The sequence below is a fragment of the Alosa alosa genome, chromosome 11 (assembly GCF_017589495.1).
Source record: "Alosa alosa isolate M-15738 ecotype Scorff River chromosome 11, AALO_Geno_1.1, whole genome shotgun sequence".
In the NCBI taxonomy this organism is placed as follows: Eukaryota; Metazoa; Chordata; class Actinopteri; order Clupeiformes; family Clupeidae; genus Alosa; species Alosa alosa.
Window position 1 is genome coordinate 12848174 of NC_063199.1, and position 20335 is coordinate 12868508.

Sequence of the window (20335 nt, forward strand, 5' to 3'; positions counted from 1 at the left end):
AATGAAATCTACCAGGTCTGATGATCTGATGAGAATGATGAATACCATATGCATTTTGAATATAAATATAGATTTTTTTTGTCTGGGCTTCATTTAAAAAAAAGCTCAGCGGCTCAGACCAAACCATAAACAATTCCAACCAATCAACATGTTGCTTCAGGGATACGGAAGGGAGTGGTATAATTTGACTGACCATTAAGCTCATATATCAACCTTTGGCCAGAATCGCAGTCTCCATCTTTAGAGAATACTTTGTCAACACAAACTGCTCATTTAGCAGGCTAGAATGCTGAATGGACAGAGAAAATGGATGAAAGTTTTTGAATTTGTGCTTAATACACTCCGGATATTAACAGGCAAAAATAAGCACTGCTATTCTGCCCTCAGAAAATTCATTTGAGATGAGAGGGTAGGTTTTTCTTGCAAGATGCTAACGGTGAATACAGCTGACGTTGTGATTTTGCATCCTGCCCCAGAGCAGTCTTTTGGACTCATTTGTAGAGTTAGATTTGACATGTTTGGCAATGATTGTACAGCACAGCACACGCACTCAGCATCTTCCTCTCCCCAACGTTTCAAAGGCTATCAAAGCAGACACTAGAGTTAGGAATACAGGGAAGAGCTCTATTACTGATTGTAAACAGCCTGGTTTAAGTCTCTTAATATTACAAACAAAAATGTGTTTGAATGAAATTAATCATCACACACACACACACACACATATTAACAAGGATCTAACTACAACTACAACCCCAAATCAGAAAAAGTTGGGACGTTGTGTAAAATGTGAATAAAAACTGAATCAAAAAACAAAATCTGCAAATTTCTTAAACTCATATTTAGTTGCAAAAAGGACACAGACAATACCCTGGAATCCAGAGTTCTCGCGAGATCAATTTGAATTTGCTCAGCGAGACACTCTGGCAATCAGTAATGATGCTCATTACCCATGCCCGTAGAGCTGAGCTGCACCAATCACATCGGTGTGTCTAATATAGGTGGGCCAGAGGCGAGCTAAACAGATGATGACAGCATTACCCATGCCGTTGGAGCCAAGCTGCACCAATCACATCGGTGTACACTTTGTCTGTGTTTTAAGCTCCCAATGTCGTCTTCCAGGCAGCGCTGCATGGAAGGCATTAGGGTTAGGAAAGGGTTAAAAAGACAGACCCTAAATCTTTCTAGATTTGGGTCTGGATTTCCAGGCAACACAGACAACATATTAAATGTTGAAAACAATTTGACAACTATATATGTTAATTTTGAACTTGATACCAGCAACATGTTTCAAACTAATTTGGAGCAGGGTAACAGAATGCTGTAAAAAGTTGTGCAATGATAAAGAAAACAAAAAGAGGAATATTTCACAACTAAATAGTGTAACTGGCAACCAATTGGGTATGAAGAGCATCCCAGAGAGGCAGGGTCTCTTAGAAGTAAAGATGTAGGGTTATTCATCACTCTGTGTAAACCTGTGTGCACAAATGTAAACAATGTAATTTTAATGCTTCTTAACATGGAATTGTGAAGTATTAGAGCTGAAAAACAACATTGGATCTTTTGGACCTCAGATGGCACTGCATCAAAACCAAACCTGTTTCTGTAAAGAAAATCATTGTATGAGCTCAGTAAAACCTCTGATAACCATTGTCTGTGCACGGTTTGATGCTCATTTCAAAAGCTTTAAACCATTCAACAGCCAAAATTGCATTGAGACATGATACAGAAAATATCACTGTCTTATCTGGGCCTGAGTTTGTTTAAAATGGACTGAGGTAACGTGGAAAAAGGCCCTGTGATTAGACCAATCAAAATTTCCCATTCTTTTTGGAAATCATGCACTCATCTGGGCTAAAGAGGAGAGGGCCTATCCAAGTATCCAACCTATCCAACTTGTTTTAGTTTTAGGTTTTGTGCATCATCCATGCAATGTCTTTTTCAGGAAATGAATATTTCAGGAAACAATGCCAAAATTAATTCTGCACATATTTAAACAGTATTTCTCCATAGATGAAGAGTCCAGGTGCTAAAATGGCCTGTCTGCAGTCCAGACCTGTCAAATTAGGTGCATCATGGAATAAAAAAACATGATTAAGAATACTCCATACTGCTGAGCAACTGCAATTCTATATCGGGCAGGAATGGGACAATATTTCATTCTCAAAACTCTGGCAACTGGTCTCCTCAGTTCCTAAACATTTACAGAATGTTATTAAATGAAGGGATGAAGCAACACAATGGTAAACATTCCCTGTCCCAACTTCTTTAAAAACATGTTGCTGGCATCAAATTCAAAATGAATATATATTTCCATGAAATGGTCCAAATTTTCCTTTTTTTTACATTTGATACAGTATGTTCTCTATGTCCTTTCTGCTGCTAAATATGGGTTTATGAGACTTGTATATGATCACATTCTGTTTTTATTTGCATTTTTCACAATGGCCCAACTTTTTCTGATTTGGGGTTGTAATAACATTAACCACATGCAATTGTTTACCTGAATGACAGGCCATCTGCTTAAAGAGCTACTCTGCAGTATAAATGAATCACGCATGCAGAGATTGGTTTTACATGCAACCTCAACTCATAAATTCAAATATGCCAACATCTGTTTGTTTGCATCTGTTGCAAACATCCAGCATTTTTTCACTTATGTGATTCTGCGGTCTGTGATACTCCTAAAAATATTGCACAATGTGTTTCTTTGTTTTTTGTATTCTTTGTAGAAGATTAAAAAAAAACATGATTATTCTTTTGGAAGAATTATAAAAAGCATCATGAATAGAAATGAATATCATTGCACTGGTTAATCTGTTGCTACTGTATGTGAGAATGTAAAAAATATCAGCAAGGAAAGCCTTTTTTATTATCAATGTTGCTAGGTCATGAACATACTGTGCTGTTATGAAAAGTAATTCACTCTGTTTTGACATGAGAACAAATTAAACAGATCATATTCATTAAGAATATATGCTATTTAAAAGTATAGCACTTTAAGGTATAGTAAGAGATTTTTTTGTTGTTGTTGCTACAATGCCTATGTTTTTGTCGACTTTGATTCTTTTTATAGATAGATAGATAGATATACTTTATTGATCCCTAGGGGAAATTCAAGAATTTATGTATTTGTTCACGATTTAGAGGGTCCAGTAACCGATTTAGAGGGTCCAGTAATTGGCTGAATACTTACACTAAACCTATCACCCTATCACTAAGAGCTTTGACAAAACAAACAGGCTTCTTTGGCTCTCCTGGGGGCTTGATAATAAACAACTAACATTTCTGGTTGACGAATAATGGCCCCTTTAAAGAAAGTCATCAATTATTTTGGAGTTGCACTGCAAATTGAAGAGTTATCTCTGAGAAAAGCAAGAAATGTTAGCAGAGATGGCTTACAAAAGTCACTCAGGACCACAAAATATCATGAGTTGAAGACACTAAGGACCCCAATTTAGTGTCTCGTACATCAATTAATCCTAGCCTATCATGTGGCGTGTGGAAGCATTAAGCTGACCCACTAATGTTTAAGCTTAGGGTCTTGCTCATATTAAATGAGAGTAAATAGATTTTGTCTAGTTATTACATTAGCTTTAGTAAGACTTCACACTTTACACTTTGCCTTTCATTTAAATTAGGGCCCTTGGTGTCTTGTGATATTTTGTGGTGAAAGAAGTTAAAGAGTTGCTCTGTCAATTGGCAGAACCAAACCAGCTTCACTGAGCATTACACATCTTGACACATTCAGTGATGGCATTTGAAATTCAGAAAATGGCTGCCATCAAAGCAGTTGGGAGATGCTGAAAAATTGCACCCAACTTTTTTTTTTTTATATTTTAGAAAGTTTTCCACATGATGGCACCAGGCTATAAAGAGACAAATGTGTACAACTGAATTACTGTAAGATATTACACCTATGGAGCAAGTTGTTTGCATGAAGATAAGTGATGCACTTCCACAAAAGATTTGTGATTCCATCTTTTTGACATTTTCACAGCAGGCTAGATGTTCCTCAAATTAGACAGTATTTCTAGGAAAATTGTGAATTTCAAAAAATGCTGCTTGTTATGAGTGCTCCTATCCTCATTCTTTGCCAATAAAAACAATCTTTTGGAGTCAGATGTTCAGTATATAACTACGTGTATCTTCTATAACAAATGTGTAAACTTGGTCTGACAGTGGACAGGAGGGATTGAGTTGTAGTTGGGACGGTTGAAACATCAGCAGTCCAACATCTTGTAAAAGTACAGATTAAAGTAGTTTTGTTTTTTAAAAAAGAAAGAAAACAAGGACAGGTACCAAAACTTTAAGTTGTTGACCAAACCCACAAGGAAATGTCAGTCACTTGTGGTCCTATAGACAAAATCTAAGTATCCTATATAATGTGGAACCTGGCAGCCAGTATATACAACTTGCAGCTTCCAGCACATCATTATAACTTAGCAAAGTGTTTGAAAATACTAACAGCTCTTGAAGTATGGCAACTGACCTGATTCTTCTCGACGAAATGTATAATTTATAAATACAGCTTATTGTCCTGGTAGGAGTGAGGCTTATTCCTGCACATCCCTGACTGTTACTCACAACAAGCAAAATCTGATAGTCGCAAACAAAATCTAACAATATACTGGGTTTTAATTGACATACTATGACATCTGCTGTCATATTATATAATGACTATTCCTTCATTACAGAGGAGGAGGAGACACCTAACCAATAACTGTAAAAATAAAGTCTTCAACATCTGCTTTTGCATCCTTCCTGCAGCTCTTATTAACCCCTCTGAATAAAAGGAGCAGTGAAGAGATCTTGGAAAGTCCATTAAAGGAGCTCCCTCCTACGAGGTGCTGCAAAGTGCGGCTCTTGAAACATCTTTGACATGGTGAACCTCTCAATCAGGCCAGCAGGGTGAGGCATGACACACACACACACGCTCCAGCCGCCTTCCTGAAGTCTACTCAGACCTGCTGAGAGTTATCTCCGCTCCCCTGCAAAGCTGCATGTGACTGGTCCTCTTTGTTAATTGAGGTGACATACGGTACACTATGGTTGTTCATCTCTGATCCCACTGGGGGTCATTTACACATTCTGAGAAAAGAATACCCAGTCCATCTCTTCACTGAGGCCAGGACAGATAGTGTCCCTGCGAACCAGCCCATAAATCCAATCACAGAGCCTGCGGTGTGCTCACTCACCCCTGTAATTAGACACACTACAGTTCTTGGTAAATTACACAACACAAGCAGTGTTGCATTTCCCCCTTTGTGTGGTGTTGGCGGCACACCATTACCCTGTTTTCCGCTTTGTCTAACTTGACTTTCGTTCTCTCCCTTTTTAGGATAAGCTCCCACATTGGTAGTAAATGTCAGGACTGTGAGCGAGTTTAAGTTGAGTAGCACAGCTGATCACTCTAGAAGTGAGTACGCCTAAGCAAGAGGATTGCATTGTAGGTGATGCAGTTAGGTTTAGCAGACAAAATCAACACATTTAGGTCTTTTGCAGACATCTAAACATCAAGATTATTTTAGTTATCTTATAGAGCAATTTCTATGATGGTATCTGTGAGTTATCATTTGACTATTTATTAAGTCATCTTTCAAAAGGATGGATTGAATGGAAGTTGTTTGTGTTGCTTGTGGCCCGTGTGTATGTAAAATAGCAGTTGCTTTATTCATAGTGACAGTAGCAGACTGTGGTCTGCATTTAGTGAAATCAAGCATGTGTTGATTATTTGTCAGTGATGTCTAATAATCCCTAAATGGGAGCACAGCTTGACTGATAGTTACTGCTCTGTAGTAAAATATGCCCTTTTGGGTATTACATTGCTAATTACTGTATGATGGCTGACAAAGCACTATTGAGGTTGACTGCAACATTCACATTTTTATTGCACAATTTTTATCATACACTTCTGCACTGGAGTGGAGAGTGATATACAATCCCCAGCAACAATGCGCTGCGTGGGACAGTAATGTACAAATATCAACATTCACTTTTGTCAAAGCAACAGCCAGCATACAAGAGTTTTAAGTGAGATGATGCTTCTTGGATTTGCTAGAATCACATCAACTCAAAAAGGACCATCTTTCAGTAGTCTATAATTAGTCATTTTGAAATCCCTTAACAGCTATACCAGTTTAAATGAGTTGTGCTGTTCAAAACTTCGGCATAGCATAACCCCAAAAGGGCTTTTCCAGATTAGTGCAAATGTGAATCAATTTAAGGCAACAGTATAAACATAAACATATCAAAAATACTTGTGCATCATTACCTTTGTTACAAAAAAGGTACAAATGTTTTGTCCTCGATGAGTGAGAGAGACATATTTTTCAGCTCCTCGAGGGATCTGACCGTCTTGTAGCCGAGCTCCTGTAAAATCTGCTGACACACAGTTTGAGTGTAATCAACAATGTCATACGACAATTTCAGCCTCCAGCTCTCAGCGTTGGCTGCCGAGTCCCTCACAGTACCGTATTTATGCTTGGCTAACAGCTCATTACTTCCTCTGGTGTTGTTCTGAATCCAATCCACCACATTCTTGTCCATGGTCAGCCCCAGGAAGTCATAAATCTCCTTGGTCCTCTGGAGCGGGTTGAGAGCCAAGTCCTCGTAGCGTACCAGCATGTAGCGTCCCTTGAGCCAGGGTGGGCGGCTCATGCCCGTGGACACGGAGCTGAGGAAGTCGTCACAGATGGTGGTCAGCTGCGTCAGGTCCAGGTTGTAGGGCTTCCGGCCCGTGGCCCTCCAGATCCGCCACAGGCGGTACGTGTCCCGGAAGGTCTCGATCCGGGAGGAGAGGATGCCGCGTGGGTCCCGCACTAGCTGGATGACCTTCAGGTTGAGCCGCGGGTCCTCCACCAGCGCGCGCAGGTCTCCCACCTCCGGCACGCGCACCGTCTTGATGGCCACGTGCCGGTGTTCCCGGCAACCGTCGGCGGCCAGCGTCAGGTTGAGCGAGGCGCATTTGCGCACGCAGTCGCCCTCCTCGATGTTGGTCTCGCCGGGGCTGAACGCGTCGCAGGCGGGCACTGAGCACAACGCCCGGCTGGCACCCCGGCGAAACAGCTTGTCCGTGGTGTGGTTGCTGGGCACCGGCTTGATGTAGCTCTCCAGGAAGTAGAGGTCGCAGTGGTACAGGCTCCGTAGGAGGTCACGGCTGGCGCCCAGCATCACACGCCGGTCCGCCGCGTTCCGGCTGTGGGCCAGCCGTGGGATCAGCGTGGTCTGGACATGGTAGAGGGGCTCGAAAAGGTAGAAGACATCCGAGTGCTGGTTGAACAGCTGCCCCACGAAGGAGGAGCCACTGCGCGTGGTTGCCAGGATGAGGATGTGAGTCTTCCTGGAGACGTTGTAGGTGAAATAGGGATACTCGTCACAGACGCGCTCTAACGGCTCGGCCTCCTGCCCTAGGCCACAGTTCAGAGGGTTTGGAATGGGGCACATTTGAAAGGGTTTGGCTGTGAAGGTCCGGATCGCTGTGTACTGGATTGCTATAGACGCCAGGGCAAGCAGAACCACAGCCTTCCAGGAACATTGCATGGCTGAACAACCTCATTTAGGTGATGCAGTCTGATTTGATCCTATCAGTAAATGTGCAGCTGAAAAGGGGATAACAATCACAGTGAGGGAGTGTCTGATGTGCACATAGCCAAATCAAAAGGAAATAAAGCATGGCATCGGAAACTACAATTTTCTTGTGCAGAATCAGATGAAACCAATTGTAAGAAACATCATATGCATATACACATCTGATTAGCCATTCAAATTTTCACATGATTATAATGGACTAAAAGTAAGGAATATTTGGGGGATGCATTCATAATGTAAAATGAACAGGCTCTTTGCACAGTAAATTTTAAGATAATCGGGTCAGTTATATTTTGTTTAAGAATGGTTTGTTGAGATGGGACCAACAGAAAATATATGTTTTGGTCAGACTATGGTAGACAGATTTTAGTGTAATGACTTTAATTTAAGCAACAGATTGACTGTGCCCACTGTTCAACTGATTATACAGCAAATGCACCTTTACAACATTAACAATTAAAAGGTAGGCAGTAGGCAGATTACTAAAATAGGTTATTACTCTATTTATATTGGTTCCCTCAACAAGTTGATTTATCTTTTATATTTCGACTGTGTGAGTCAAAAGAGGAAGGCGTTTGAGAATTGATTCAATGCTACATTTCTAATGGTTAAAAAATTAAACATTTGTGGTCCGTTCGTGGGTTTAGTGTCTGATGCCGTTGTCCTCCGGGCATCTTCAGCTAATGAGTTCGATGAACGCGCCTATTGAAAGCAGCTGGTTAATGGAAGATGCGGTCCAAATTTCGCTTATGCCTGAGATCTGGCACCTGTAGATGAGAGGTATTCCCATCTCAGACATTAAGCTGTTACAAGATATATTTGACAGGGAATAAACAGCAGTGCACCCGAGTCTGGTTTACCGCAGTGCCACAGAATTAATATTCGTTGAAAAAAAATGAAAGTGTAGTGATGAAGACCAACATTAAAAAAAAAAAACATCTATTAATTTCCCAGATTTGGACTTAGGCTTTGCCATGCCTTACTTCATAGTTATCATAAGTAGCCTAACGGTAGACAACATAAACATGTAGGTAGGCTACAAATTGTACGTTCAACGCTGCCAGTATACTTGCCTTATGAAGCTGAAATCTTGGAATAGGAGAAACTGAAGTGGTCGCAATTGTTGGTGAATTAAGCTTAGAGACGCTAAAGCTCCAGCCACGAAGATGTGAGCTCGATTCTTCCATAAGAGATAGTAAGGAAGGGCAAAAGCCCGGTGTCCATCCAGTGTACATCTGAGCGGCGCGCCAAAAGAAGAAATATGTCCGAGATCGGTTTAATTTATGCAACACGAATTAAAATGTACAGAGGTACGACTACAAAACAAGTGCAAAACTACGGGCTTTCAGAAATGAACAGGCAGGCATAACCAGGTCCAACTGCAACACAAGATACACATTTCTCATTGTACAATCCAAGTACACTGGCTTGATGGTTTTGTTGCGTGAGGTGTTACAGCTCGAGCTCAGTCTGGACCACCCAATCCTCCTCTACATATGCCCCCGCCTTTTAAAGACGTGGCTGCCGCTGCCGAAAGCATAAAACAACTTGGGATGGGGAAGATATCGGTCTCTGTAGCTGCACAACAGAGCTGTATTGTTCAAAGCAGGTGTTTTTTTATTCTGCAGATGATAGCAAAGTCACATGGTTCGACATGATAAACAATGCCCTCCTTTTTTGGCAGCTTTTGCTCAATCAAATCTTGAATGCAATAGCTAAAATAAATTGTTGCTTGCTTAAAATTAGTGCAAAGCATAATATTTATCTTTTCTCATCAGTCTAAACATAAGCCCCTGCATTATAACTTATAACTTAAGCAGATGGCTTTTAAGAAAACACATAGATGAAAATTGTTGCATATTTGCTGGGGTCTGAAACAAGATCATTTCTGTGTCCCTAATCTCATTTCCACTGCAAACTGACACTGTAAAAGACATTATGTTTAGTTTATGTTTAGTTCAAACATTCATGCAGTCTATTCAAACCAACAAAACAAAGCAATATCTTACAAAGCACAATGCAAAAGAGACCTTATTTGCCTTAAAATATATTCTGTCAAATTTGTTGTGATAATTAAGACAAAAAAATGGTCAGCTGTGCACATGTTGTAGCTTACTTTCTCCTTTGTTGTTGGCCGTATTGCTCTTCATTTTGAGTCATGCCTCTGTTCATGCTCTAAAACTAGCCACGTCTAAGTCATGGTGTCTGGGGTCATTGCACTCAAATGATTAGGCTTGTCAGCCTTCTGCATACAAGGCAACAATTTTGTAAGACGTTGCATTCTCCCGGAGGTTATTTAATGCCTTGGAGCGGAGCAACAGCTGCTTAATATGCCAGTTGAAGTCCCCCATAACCAAATGTGTTATCAGAAACATATCCAGATGTTTCAATTAAATATGCTAGCGCCTATGTGCTTGGTTAGAGCACCGAGACCGAACAACACAACTGCCACACAAGCACATTTGGGAGCATAATCTGACGCCAGCCATTCACATTTATGCTGACATTAGTCATGGGCATTAACTGGTAGGACAAATATGCTCAGTGCATATCAAATTTACCATCTTTAGGAATGCTTGCCCTAACACTAAAATTAATGCAATGTTGGATGCATTGCCAGAGAATGCAGCTCATGCTTTAACCACATTTTAAAATGTCATGTAAAATCAGGTTTGAAATCTACCAACAGTTATGGGCAATATACTGTCGTGCCTTTTGAGAACAAGAGACTTTATGAATCTGTTCTGTTAAGCTTTCTTGAAAAGTGTTGCCATTTGCCTTGCCAGAGCACTGCATGGATAAAGTGGGCTAATGACATTGAGCACGGCAAAGAAAACTGAAAGCAAAATGCAAATGCAAAGCTTTTCTGGTAATAATCTCTGTGCTGCCTCGTACACTAAGAGGATAGACACTGAGTCAACAACAGCATTGCTAATATACTTGATGATCACCATGTTCTGAGAAGAAATCCCACTTATCCCAGAAAATAATGTTGAAATTGTGATAGGCATCTGTTTATGTCAAACAATAGATTCATATTCAGAGACATCAGCTAAGAAGTAACTTGCAGAAGGCAAAAGTCTCAAGCAGGCCCACAGTGTAAGTTTTGCAGATGATGTGGAGCAGCTTGAGTATGAGGTGAGGCTAGTACCATAAATGGGGAGGTCAGCCCCTCTGCTGCGCATTTTAATGAGAGTCTGCTAAATTTGTCCAGGCAAAGTTGTTTCTGTGAAAGCTAATTCCTCAAGGCCGCTGGTCGTGGCTGCAAGCCAGAATTAGCACAGACATCTCAGGACGCGGGAGGAGATGGAAAACCCTGTGGGAATCTGGAGAGCCAGTTGGAAAGTCCTCCAACTCTGCACGCTTTGCCTCCGACACGTGCATCCCACATTGTAGATTGTAGACAACAACGGCCACAGGGTCCTTTCAGATGTTTCAGACAGAGACCAACTTGGGGAAAAACACTGTCTTTGTGTCTCTCATTCTGGGATTCCCACATCCTCCCTCCTCCCCCTCCTCTTCTCACCATTTTCTCCTACCTCAACTCCATCTGAGTGGAGCTGGGTCACTGCACCTAAAGCTGGATTTTCTTTCTCATCCCCCATTCTCCTGCAATTTCATTCTGGCATGGGGGGGCGGCCGACAGTTAGATTATGGTTGGCTTTACCTAAATCAGTTTTATCTTTGTGTGTTCAATGCAACTTCACTTTCAATCAGTGTGTGCTCAAGCATTGGGAAGTTGTCTGTCTGCATATAGGCCTTGCACACTGAAGCCTGCTGTGTGGTGGAGAGAGAGCCAGAGCTCCATAATCTGTTCCCCAGGAGCGTTCACTCAGAGCCCCTCAGTGTCTGACCAGGCTCTCTGGCCAGCTACAAATGAACAAAACCTCCAGGTCTAGCCAGCACTTACTGGCATACAATCCTGCACCACACAAATGACACAATCAAATGAAGTGCATTTTTATTCAGGATGACACTCAAAGGACTTTGTTGTGATGCATCTTTGACATCAGCCTTATTTTCGCTTTTAAACGACTAGCTTCCATGGCCTTTGCTTTTGCAGGTTTAATATTGACGCTGTTCACATTCCTCTCAGTGACCTTTCTGTGTTTGTCTCCATCAGACAATTTCCATACCAATTAAGAAATATCATGGTGACATTCTGGAATTTAATTACAAACATGAAATTAAAAACACTTTCATTTGGTTTGGTAGATAGTCACAGTGGAATGAGAAGACTCAAAAAGTAACTAAGTGCCTTCCAATTTCCCCAAATTCCACTGACAATAGTGCAGAATGAAAACTGAAACATTCACAAATATATTCTGTATATCAGAAGCACAGCTTGTATCATTGCAGAAAGAAATGCTATTTTTAAGCAACTTAAAACTAAACTATTGGAATTGTGTCTTGGCTGGTTAATTTCCCTTATATATGGCCCCTATGATTTCTCCACACTACGTGCAGTCTAGTCTTGCCTCGCCCTGTCTTGAAGGTGATGTGGAGCTCAAGGACCACTCTCGACTGGTCAAGGTTGTTCCTCAGATCAATGCCTCTGGCAAAGATGTCTGACTTTACTTCCTATCATTTGTAACATATCCGTGTGGGAGGGGATGAGGCACACAAAACAGTCTGGCTGTCAAGTGCACCTTTAATTAAGATGAGAGCAGCCAGTGTATTTCCCATTACCCCAGTTACTTACCAAAGGCCAAGGACATGGACCACCTCCATGAGATTAGCCCTGCAGCTCTACCTGGGCCGAGAGGAGGCAGCTCCAACGCCTCCACTGCAGCTGAAGGCTTTATGGAAGCTATAAAGGAGCATGGGCTGAGATATCAGCTGTATTTTTAGTTTAGTCTTGCTCCAGCCATGTTACATTGTTTGACTTATTTCTAAGCAATGTTCATCAAATCAATGTACATTTTTTGTACAATTTATTTGCATCCAAGAAAAATGACAATGGACAATGGCATGTAACAATTTATAGTTATGATTTTGCCAGGATAATGACATCCAAAGAAGTCAAGATGAATTGAATCCATTCAAGATTTTATTTCAAAGTTATTTGTGACATTAATAACAGTCTTCTTATTCGGTCAAAGGCTCCAAAAACTAATTTTCTTCATTCAGGCCCTTTATTTTAACGTTCAACATAAATCTCTGAATAGTGAAGGTGAAAAAACAAACCTTATTGGCCCCTCCACACTTTCTGTGCACCTATATTTTAAATGAAAACTCACAGGAAAAGATGTGAAATCCATGGTTAGCCTGATGTGAACCCAGGTTGCCAGTTCAGTGGTGGCGCTCAGTGGGTTGCATCTCTATGTGAAGTGTGAGAGCTCTTCCCCACCCTCTGCTCTGAGCCGTGGCAGCTCTGGGGCGCGAGATTGACAGCACCAAGGGACCAGTAGGTGCCGATCCAGATGGCAAGACAGCCTACTGTGGGGGCAAGGGGGTTGCTGTCAGATTCAGATGTTTCTCGGAAGATGTGCCGACAAATAGGGGCAAAAGGATCTTTCTGACACCACAGATGCTCTGTCTCAAAAATTTGGAAAAAAACAAGAATTTTTCCCTATTTAACTAGCCTTCCACAGAAAAAGGGTTACACATGATAAGTGTCTGCACGTGATGTGCTTTGACCCTGATCTTGGTTTTGGGGAGCCCCGCATGGGTCACAGAACAGGACCGGAGATTAACTGTACAAATGATGTATCGCTGTGTCATTTACAGGCCATTATACTCAGGCTAACATGGCCCCAGAGTTTGGTAATGGGTCAGCTGGACAGGCGTGGAGCAGAGGTGCACCTCTGAATAATTCAATGGCTGCCTGTCCACACAAACAGGACATCTCCCCAGCACCCACTCCAGGAAGTCCTCTTAGGCCAGTAAAAATATACTGTAATTGAGGTGAGAACGCTTGGAGAATGTTACATCTGTTTCCTTCCCAGCTTGTTCCATTTCACTCCAATAACGTTACTGCATCTCCAACAACTATCACTGCAATGCCAGGGGACAAAACAGCCTACAGATTTCCGTGTGAGTGATGTTTTGGATCAACTGACAAAAGACATGACATGACACAGTGAAAATGAAAGCCCAGCTCTGCACACAAATAAGCGTGAAACAGTAATCATAAGAGTTAACCAGCCGTGATGTCTTCCACTTCATACTTACGGACTTACATTCTTTATGTTTGCATTCACTACATGCATTATGCACAAACCGATATCAGGTATTCAGCACAATTATTGTGACCTTATAACATTCTTATAATACCATTAGGTACTGTATTTACACCGTTACAATTACAATTACATTGTAGGTAAACCAAGTAGGCCTATTATAGCTTTATTATGATAAATACAGACTTATTGTTAAAGACCTTAGATACTAAAAGATCTACTATATGTAAGTAAAAATCAATTTGCTGTTCATGTAGATTTTACACTAGACTACTATACTGTACCAAAGAGTGAGACCTGATAATACCATCCACTTAGAGATATCTGGACTTATATCTGGATAGTTGAATCAATATTTCAACTAATGATGGACCATTTTAAGTCTTTCAATCTGTATGTGAATACTTAATGCATCAAAGTGGTTTAAGATAAAAGTGATTCATCAGAGATTGTGTTGACATTTTCACTGAGCAAAAGAGTTTAATTAAATGTTTTAATGGTGCAATTTCAGCCTTCTTTCTGGTTGCTAATTAACCCTGTCATACTACACAAGCTCTCTGGCGTCGGCTCAGATGTGACCTCCGTAATAAAGCCTGGCCGCTGGTAACAACGTATGCCAAGCAAATCTCTTTCAATCGAGAGCAAATGCCTCTTTAGCCTGCTGCTGTTGTGTTTTTCCCTAATTGAACGTGGGATCGTTACAAAAGCTGCACCGTCTCTAATGTTCCAATAACAGCCATATGATTGCATGGCCGTGCCCCAGGGCTCATGTGACATTAAAAGCTCTGAAAGGGCTGGCGTGAAGCTACAGCTGTGTCAGGCAGGCAGCACCCAGCCTCCTCCCATGTGCTAGAGAGGGAGTGAGGTAGCCTACTGTCAGGGCCCCTAAGAGAAAGGCTGGATTAGAGTTGAGGAGTTGAGTTGACATCTCTTCGGATTTCTCATACTGACCAATTATTGTAGGCTATTTGCTAAATGGATAAATCCCAAGTAAATACTTGTATACTGTATGGAGGGCTATCCTGGTCTCTCATGTTCTCCAGCATCTCTCCAGAATAAGGCATTGCTTGATCAACACCATATGCTGGTTCCCTCACTGTGTCTACTTCAGATAACTCAAATAAAAAGAAACAGCCCCCTGCCCACCACAATCAAGCTCCACAGGTACACTAAAAAGGAAAAACAGCCTTAATTACAAACCATCTGTGACAGAACATCTCCAATCAGACTATCTCCCGTGTCTTTACCAACTGCACCGTTAAAACAAACAGTAACTTCAACCATTAGATGGAAGTGATTATTGAACATGTGTATTGACAGAGACACACACATAGGCATATAAGATACACTCCGTGCTGTTTTCACACAGCTGTATTCCATTCACAAAGAACATGTTAGAGCAGAATAGTCAATAAAGTTTGAATGGTGTAACTATGAGCTTCTTTGCTGGGAATGTCACGTTGTGTCTCAAAGAGAATTTAAGTTGAAGAGAAAAACACAGTCTGTGAAATGTTCATCAAAAGTGAGTGCTTGGCTAGGGATGATAATATCTTTAGCAATGTAGCTAATCATCCTGTGCATCCTGTAACTGCTTACAGGAACAAATCCAGAAACGAGTAGGATGTGATATTCATGTCAAAGAGATGTTAGCCTCGCAGTGCAACATTTGGTGATGCCAAAAATACTCTTAATAATCTTAGGAGAACGATTTAAGACCCAAACTGCCACATACTGTTATAATGATTGTCCTGTTTACAGAGACCTTCCCAGCAGTCTGTCAACCCTAATGCTAATTTTCTTATTTTTAAACATGACTATCAGTTACACAGCATGCTATACACAAATATCTTGTGCCGTCTGAAAGCTAACAGTAAGCTAACACAGTACACCATTCTCTGTGTTAACTGGTGTTTTTGCTGTGATAAAGTGATCTCATGTGGGCTCTACTCATAGAGCAAGCCCTCCTTTATGCACTCAATCACAATTATGAATGTGCTCGCACTGCCACCACTGTGCATTACTACTGAACACCCATTAAGGCCTCTATTCAATGCATGCTTAGAAACAGGGCTGTTTTTATTTCATGAATAGGCATCCTTAATTGAACTTCCTAGATAAATATATTCTTGAATTTCCCCTAGGGATCAATAAAGTATATCTATCTATCTATCTATCTATCTATCTATCTCTATCTATCTATCTATCTATCTATCTATAAGCCCAGTCTTGTATTATGTGTTTATTCTATGGTCCTTCTGGAAAGGTACTGGAAAGACATTGTGACTGGAGACTGGATGCTGTGCCGTTTTGTAAGCAGTTGTGAAAAAAAAATGTGTGCTAAATGTAACACTTAACAATGATTTATCTATATAGACTGGGCAAGTCACAAGAAAACCCAAGACACTGTATCTGGTGGGAGATATTTTTACTGTGATTCACTGTACAGAGATTAAAAGAAAGAAATCCTTCATGTTGTTTCTTTAGAAGGACTATATTTAAGGAAAGGGACACACACACACATACAGTACACACATGCACACATGCACACATACATACACACATATCTTTTCTCCCACCACAGACCAGTCTAGGGCCTTTGATGAGTGAGTGAGTGTGCCTATTGTTGGCTCTATTTGTATCGCTTATCTGCCATTGACTCCTCACATCGTGACAGGTCTGGGTGCTTAACAAGTGGGCTTAACATGCGGGGACACATGCTAAGTGCATTATGGGAATAACACTTCTTGGCTATCTGTGATGTTTAGAAAGCCATCGCAAAACGTGACCAAGTAAAACAAGACTCATGCATAAACATGTTCCACATTTCTTGCTTAAAGGCAGCTGCTCTCTCAGCTAGACCTCTGAAGTTCACCTACAAAACAGCCCCAAAGCTGCCATCTTTGCCCATGTAAGGAGATCTGGGTACTAACCATGGGAACTAACCAAAGCTAACTTGCAGTGCAACTTGCAATAAGTAGTAAGCTTCAGTTAGGTCCCATGGTTAGTACCCAGGTCTCCTCATATGGGCAGATGGCAGCTTTGGGGCTTTTTCATTGGTGAATTTCAGAGGTCTCTGGAGTGATTACAAGTGGAGCAGATGGAGGGATTCAGTAGTGATGCACACATGCAGCACTTCACTGATGGTGGAGCAAGGAGATAGTGTATAGAACAGACAGAGGTGGAAAGTAACGAAATACATTTACTCACGTTACTGTATTGAGTAGTTTTTGTGTGTATTTTGTATTTTTTAAGTAGTTTATAAAATCGGTATTTTAAATTTTACTTGATTACATTTTGAGTGAAGTATTGTACTTCGCTACATCAAAAAAATCCCCATCCGTTACTTGAGTAAAAAAAAAAAAAAAGTTAAGACTGACGAAAAACGGAAAGGGAGAGAAAAAATCGCGCCCTAAACCACAAGCCTAGTGATAATGATCAGCGTGTAGCCTACAACAGGACGTGAATCAAGCTGGCGCCATGCAGTCTTTCTGAAAGTGATGGAGCTGGATCACGAGATGCATCAGATTAGCCTAACCTATGAAAGTGTATTTTCCACTATTCCAATCGGTTGTCTCAGTTCATTTTAGCACTAATGATTGCGGAGATATTTAAGCAAACACCATGGGATTTAGTGTTTTTGACGTTTGTGCTCACCTTTCTTTGGAAAGAAGTTTATTAGCAGTTGTTGTTTCCCCTCATTTTGATGTCTCTCTTTTTTTCCTGTTTTGGCCTTTGTTTTAGTAACCTGACTTGGCTTTCTTGGAGAAAAACATTGCACCAGCAGCAAAACAATTAGCGGTCCACTACTAGCGATGCTCAACTAAATAAACAAAAGATAGACTACCTTATGAATCGTGCAGGCGGACTAAACCATTTAGCTCTTTAGCAAGGGAGAGTGAGAGTGACCTTACACAGTTTTCACTATGTTTTGTATACAAAATCCAGTCAGTCAAACTTTACATTTCGTCTGACATTCATTTTGACATTTAATTTGGAAGTTAAAATATTCAGGTAAAATAAATATATGGTGGAAATAAGTATTGAACGCTTATTTTTTTTTTCAGTAACTAGCCTAAACTTCCAGTGAGTCTATTCGAAATTTTCACCACACATTATATTAACACACATATAAAAATCCAAACATAAGAGTTTTATGTATTAAAGTGGAATGACACAGGAAAAAAAAGTATTAGGTGCCTACTGAAATTTCTTCAATACTTTGTGGAAAAGCCTTTGTTTGTAAAGGCAGCTTCAAGACATTTCCTATATGACAAAACTTATTAGTGATTTTGGCCCATTGTTCTAAACAGATTCCAGGGGTCCCTCTTGTGAATCCTGATCTTTAGTTACTTCCAGAACTATTTAATTGAATTGGCTGCCTTCAAGTCTTTCTGGAGCTTTCTCAGTGGTTCCTGTGCATGGCAGGTTGATGATGCAGTGATGTTTCTTCCACTTGCAGATAATGGCTCCCATGCTGCTTACTGGAAGATTCTGATGTTTTGAAATGCATTTGTAACCAGTTTCATTGATATGTTTTGCAACAATAAGGTTGCAAAGGTCTTGGGAGAGCTTTTGCTTTTATCCATCATGAAATGTTTCTTGTGTGACACCTTGGTAATGAAAAACCTAGCCCATTAATATTTAGGCTACTAACCAAGCTTATATTAATTTGCACAGATAGAAAGGATAACTACTCTCTATACAGATTCCAGCTTGTTCCTTCTCTTTCCTTGCCTTAGTGCTTTTTCTTAGCGTGTTCAATACTTTCCCCCTTTGTTATTCCACTTTATTACATGACTCTACTTATGGAGTTGTTTGGATTTTTTATGTGTGGATTACCTGAGTTATTACTAATGCCTGGTGAAAATGTTGTGCCCCCTGTATTCCACTTTTTACGGGCCCTCTCCTCCATTGGGGCCCTATACTTCCCACTTTCCCCCAGTCGACGCCCTTTAATCTGCTGAACCTTCTGCTCGTTTCCAAATATAAAAAAAACTCTCTGCAACTCAATATTGGCCTGCCTGCCTCAGCTGCCTGTGAGGGGCTTTTCAGTTGTGCTGGATTATGGTTCACTGCAAAGCGACCCAAGGATGAGTGCAACTAACTTTGAAAAATCAACTACTGCGGCCCTCGGCGCCATATTGCAACACTTATCGTGCATCTATTTCAGCAGAAATGCGTGAGCGTAAGGCTTCACTACACCAATCTTGCTCCAGCAGCGAGATCACAACAGATTATTGGCACGATGTCTTCACAGCACACCACATGATTGGCTCAATGTCACATGTCGACGTTTTGCCGCGGAAGGGTTGTGATATGTGTAGACATATGATGTGTAGACAACTGCCATATTGGCGTTTGGCCCCATACATTACTATGACCCCATACATTACTATGGAGGATTTTTTGAGTGCTGTATCTCCTCATTAGAAAGTCTTTGGTAAAACTGGTTGTTCTGGTACCCACCCCCAAAAAAAAAAAGTAACTAAGTAACTTTTACTTAAAGTACATTTTAAATTAACTACTTTTTACTTTTACTTGAGTACATTTTCAGATCGGTATTTGAACTTGTACTTGAGTAATATTTCATCAAGGTATTGGTACTTTTACTTGAGTACAATATTTTCATACTTTTTCCACCTCTGAGAACAGAGAAACACACACCGCCTTCTTCATGTGTCTGCATATGGAGTTCAGAGTGCATACATTGTGAAAATGTCCAGTAAGGGCTGTTTCACACCGGGTGCGTGGCGTTTGCGTGTCAGCTGCGTGACATGTCCGTTTCTATTTAGGCTCCCATGTTAACAGGTTAGAGCTTGCACACCGCCTGCGTGGCACGCACGTCTCAGGCGTGTATTGAGCCGCGCCGAAAACGCGTGCATGCTAGAAATAGGACCGACGCCTATTTTTCACGCGACACGCAATCGTGTTGGAAGCGTTTCCATTCAAAACAGTGAAGAAAAAAATGACGAGACGTTTTAATTGGCAGAGAGGCCGCTGCAGCGCCGCGTCAGACATGTTTCTGGTAAGAAGACATAGAAAATCGCCAGGCAGCCAGCCACGCAACTGACACGCAACAGACTACGCGTGAAACAGGCCTAAGGCTATACGTCTACACGAAACCAACGGGTGTATTTTCTCTTACCGCTTTCACACCTTTAATGATACTGGTAAAGAAAAAAACTTGCGTGCACACACAGAGGTTACGTAAAGTGGCTAAAAGTGCTGTAATGCATATGCCAGACCAGTCGATGGCGCCGGGCCGTGCAGAGGCTTCACATTTAGGCCTAATTTGCGTAGAAGACAAAACATTGTTGGAACAGTTTGTTAAGCAGTCACATGAAATAAGGAGATTACAGACAATTCAGTTTTCAATTCAACTATTAAACTAATAAAGTTCATTTTCAAACTATGTGACTGCTATGTGGAATTTCAAATGCTTACGTAGCCTATTGCATTAGGTCTGAGCACCTCTGGAGAAAACAATTTAACGCGTGTCAGTCAGTGGTTGTAGCTATGTTTAACTAAGTTATGCTAATGGTGTGCTTCTAACTAAGCCACAAAAG

At 40.9% G+C, this 20335-nt stretch overlaps 1 protein-coding gene across 1 annotated transcript; it reads right to left on the reverse strand.

Moving 5' to 3' along the window:
* Positions 1-5875: 5875 nt before the first annotated feature.
* Positions 5876-9156, reverse strand: chst1 (carbohydrate (keratan sulfate Gal-6) sulfotransferase 1). Its single transcript, XM_048257422.1, has 2 exons — positions 8661-9156; positions 5876-7598 (listed from the first exon to the last, which is right to left on the reverse strand). Exon 2 carries the CDS (start codon positions 7537-7539, stop codon positions 6277-6279), a length of 1263 nt encoding a protein of 420 aa, XP_048113379.1. The 5' UTR covers positions 7540-7598; positions 8661-9156; the 3' UTR covers positions 5876-6276.
* Positions 9157-20335: the final 11179 nt, after the last annotated feature.

Excerpts from the sequence above, each read along its gene's own strand:
- chst1 (XM_048257422.1), bottom strand. The coding sequence starts at position 7,539 with ATGCAATGTTCCTGGAAGGCTGTGGTTCTGCTTGCCCTGGCGTCTATA.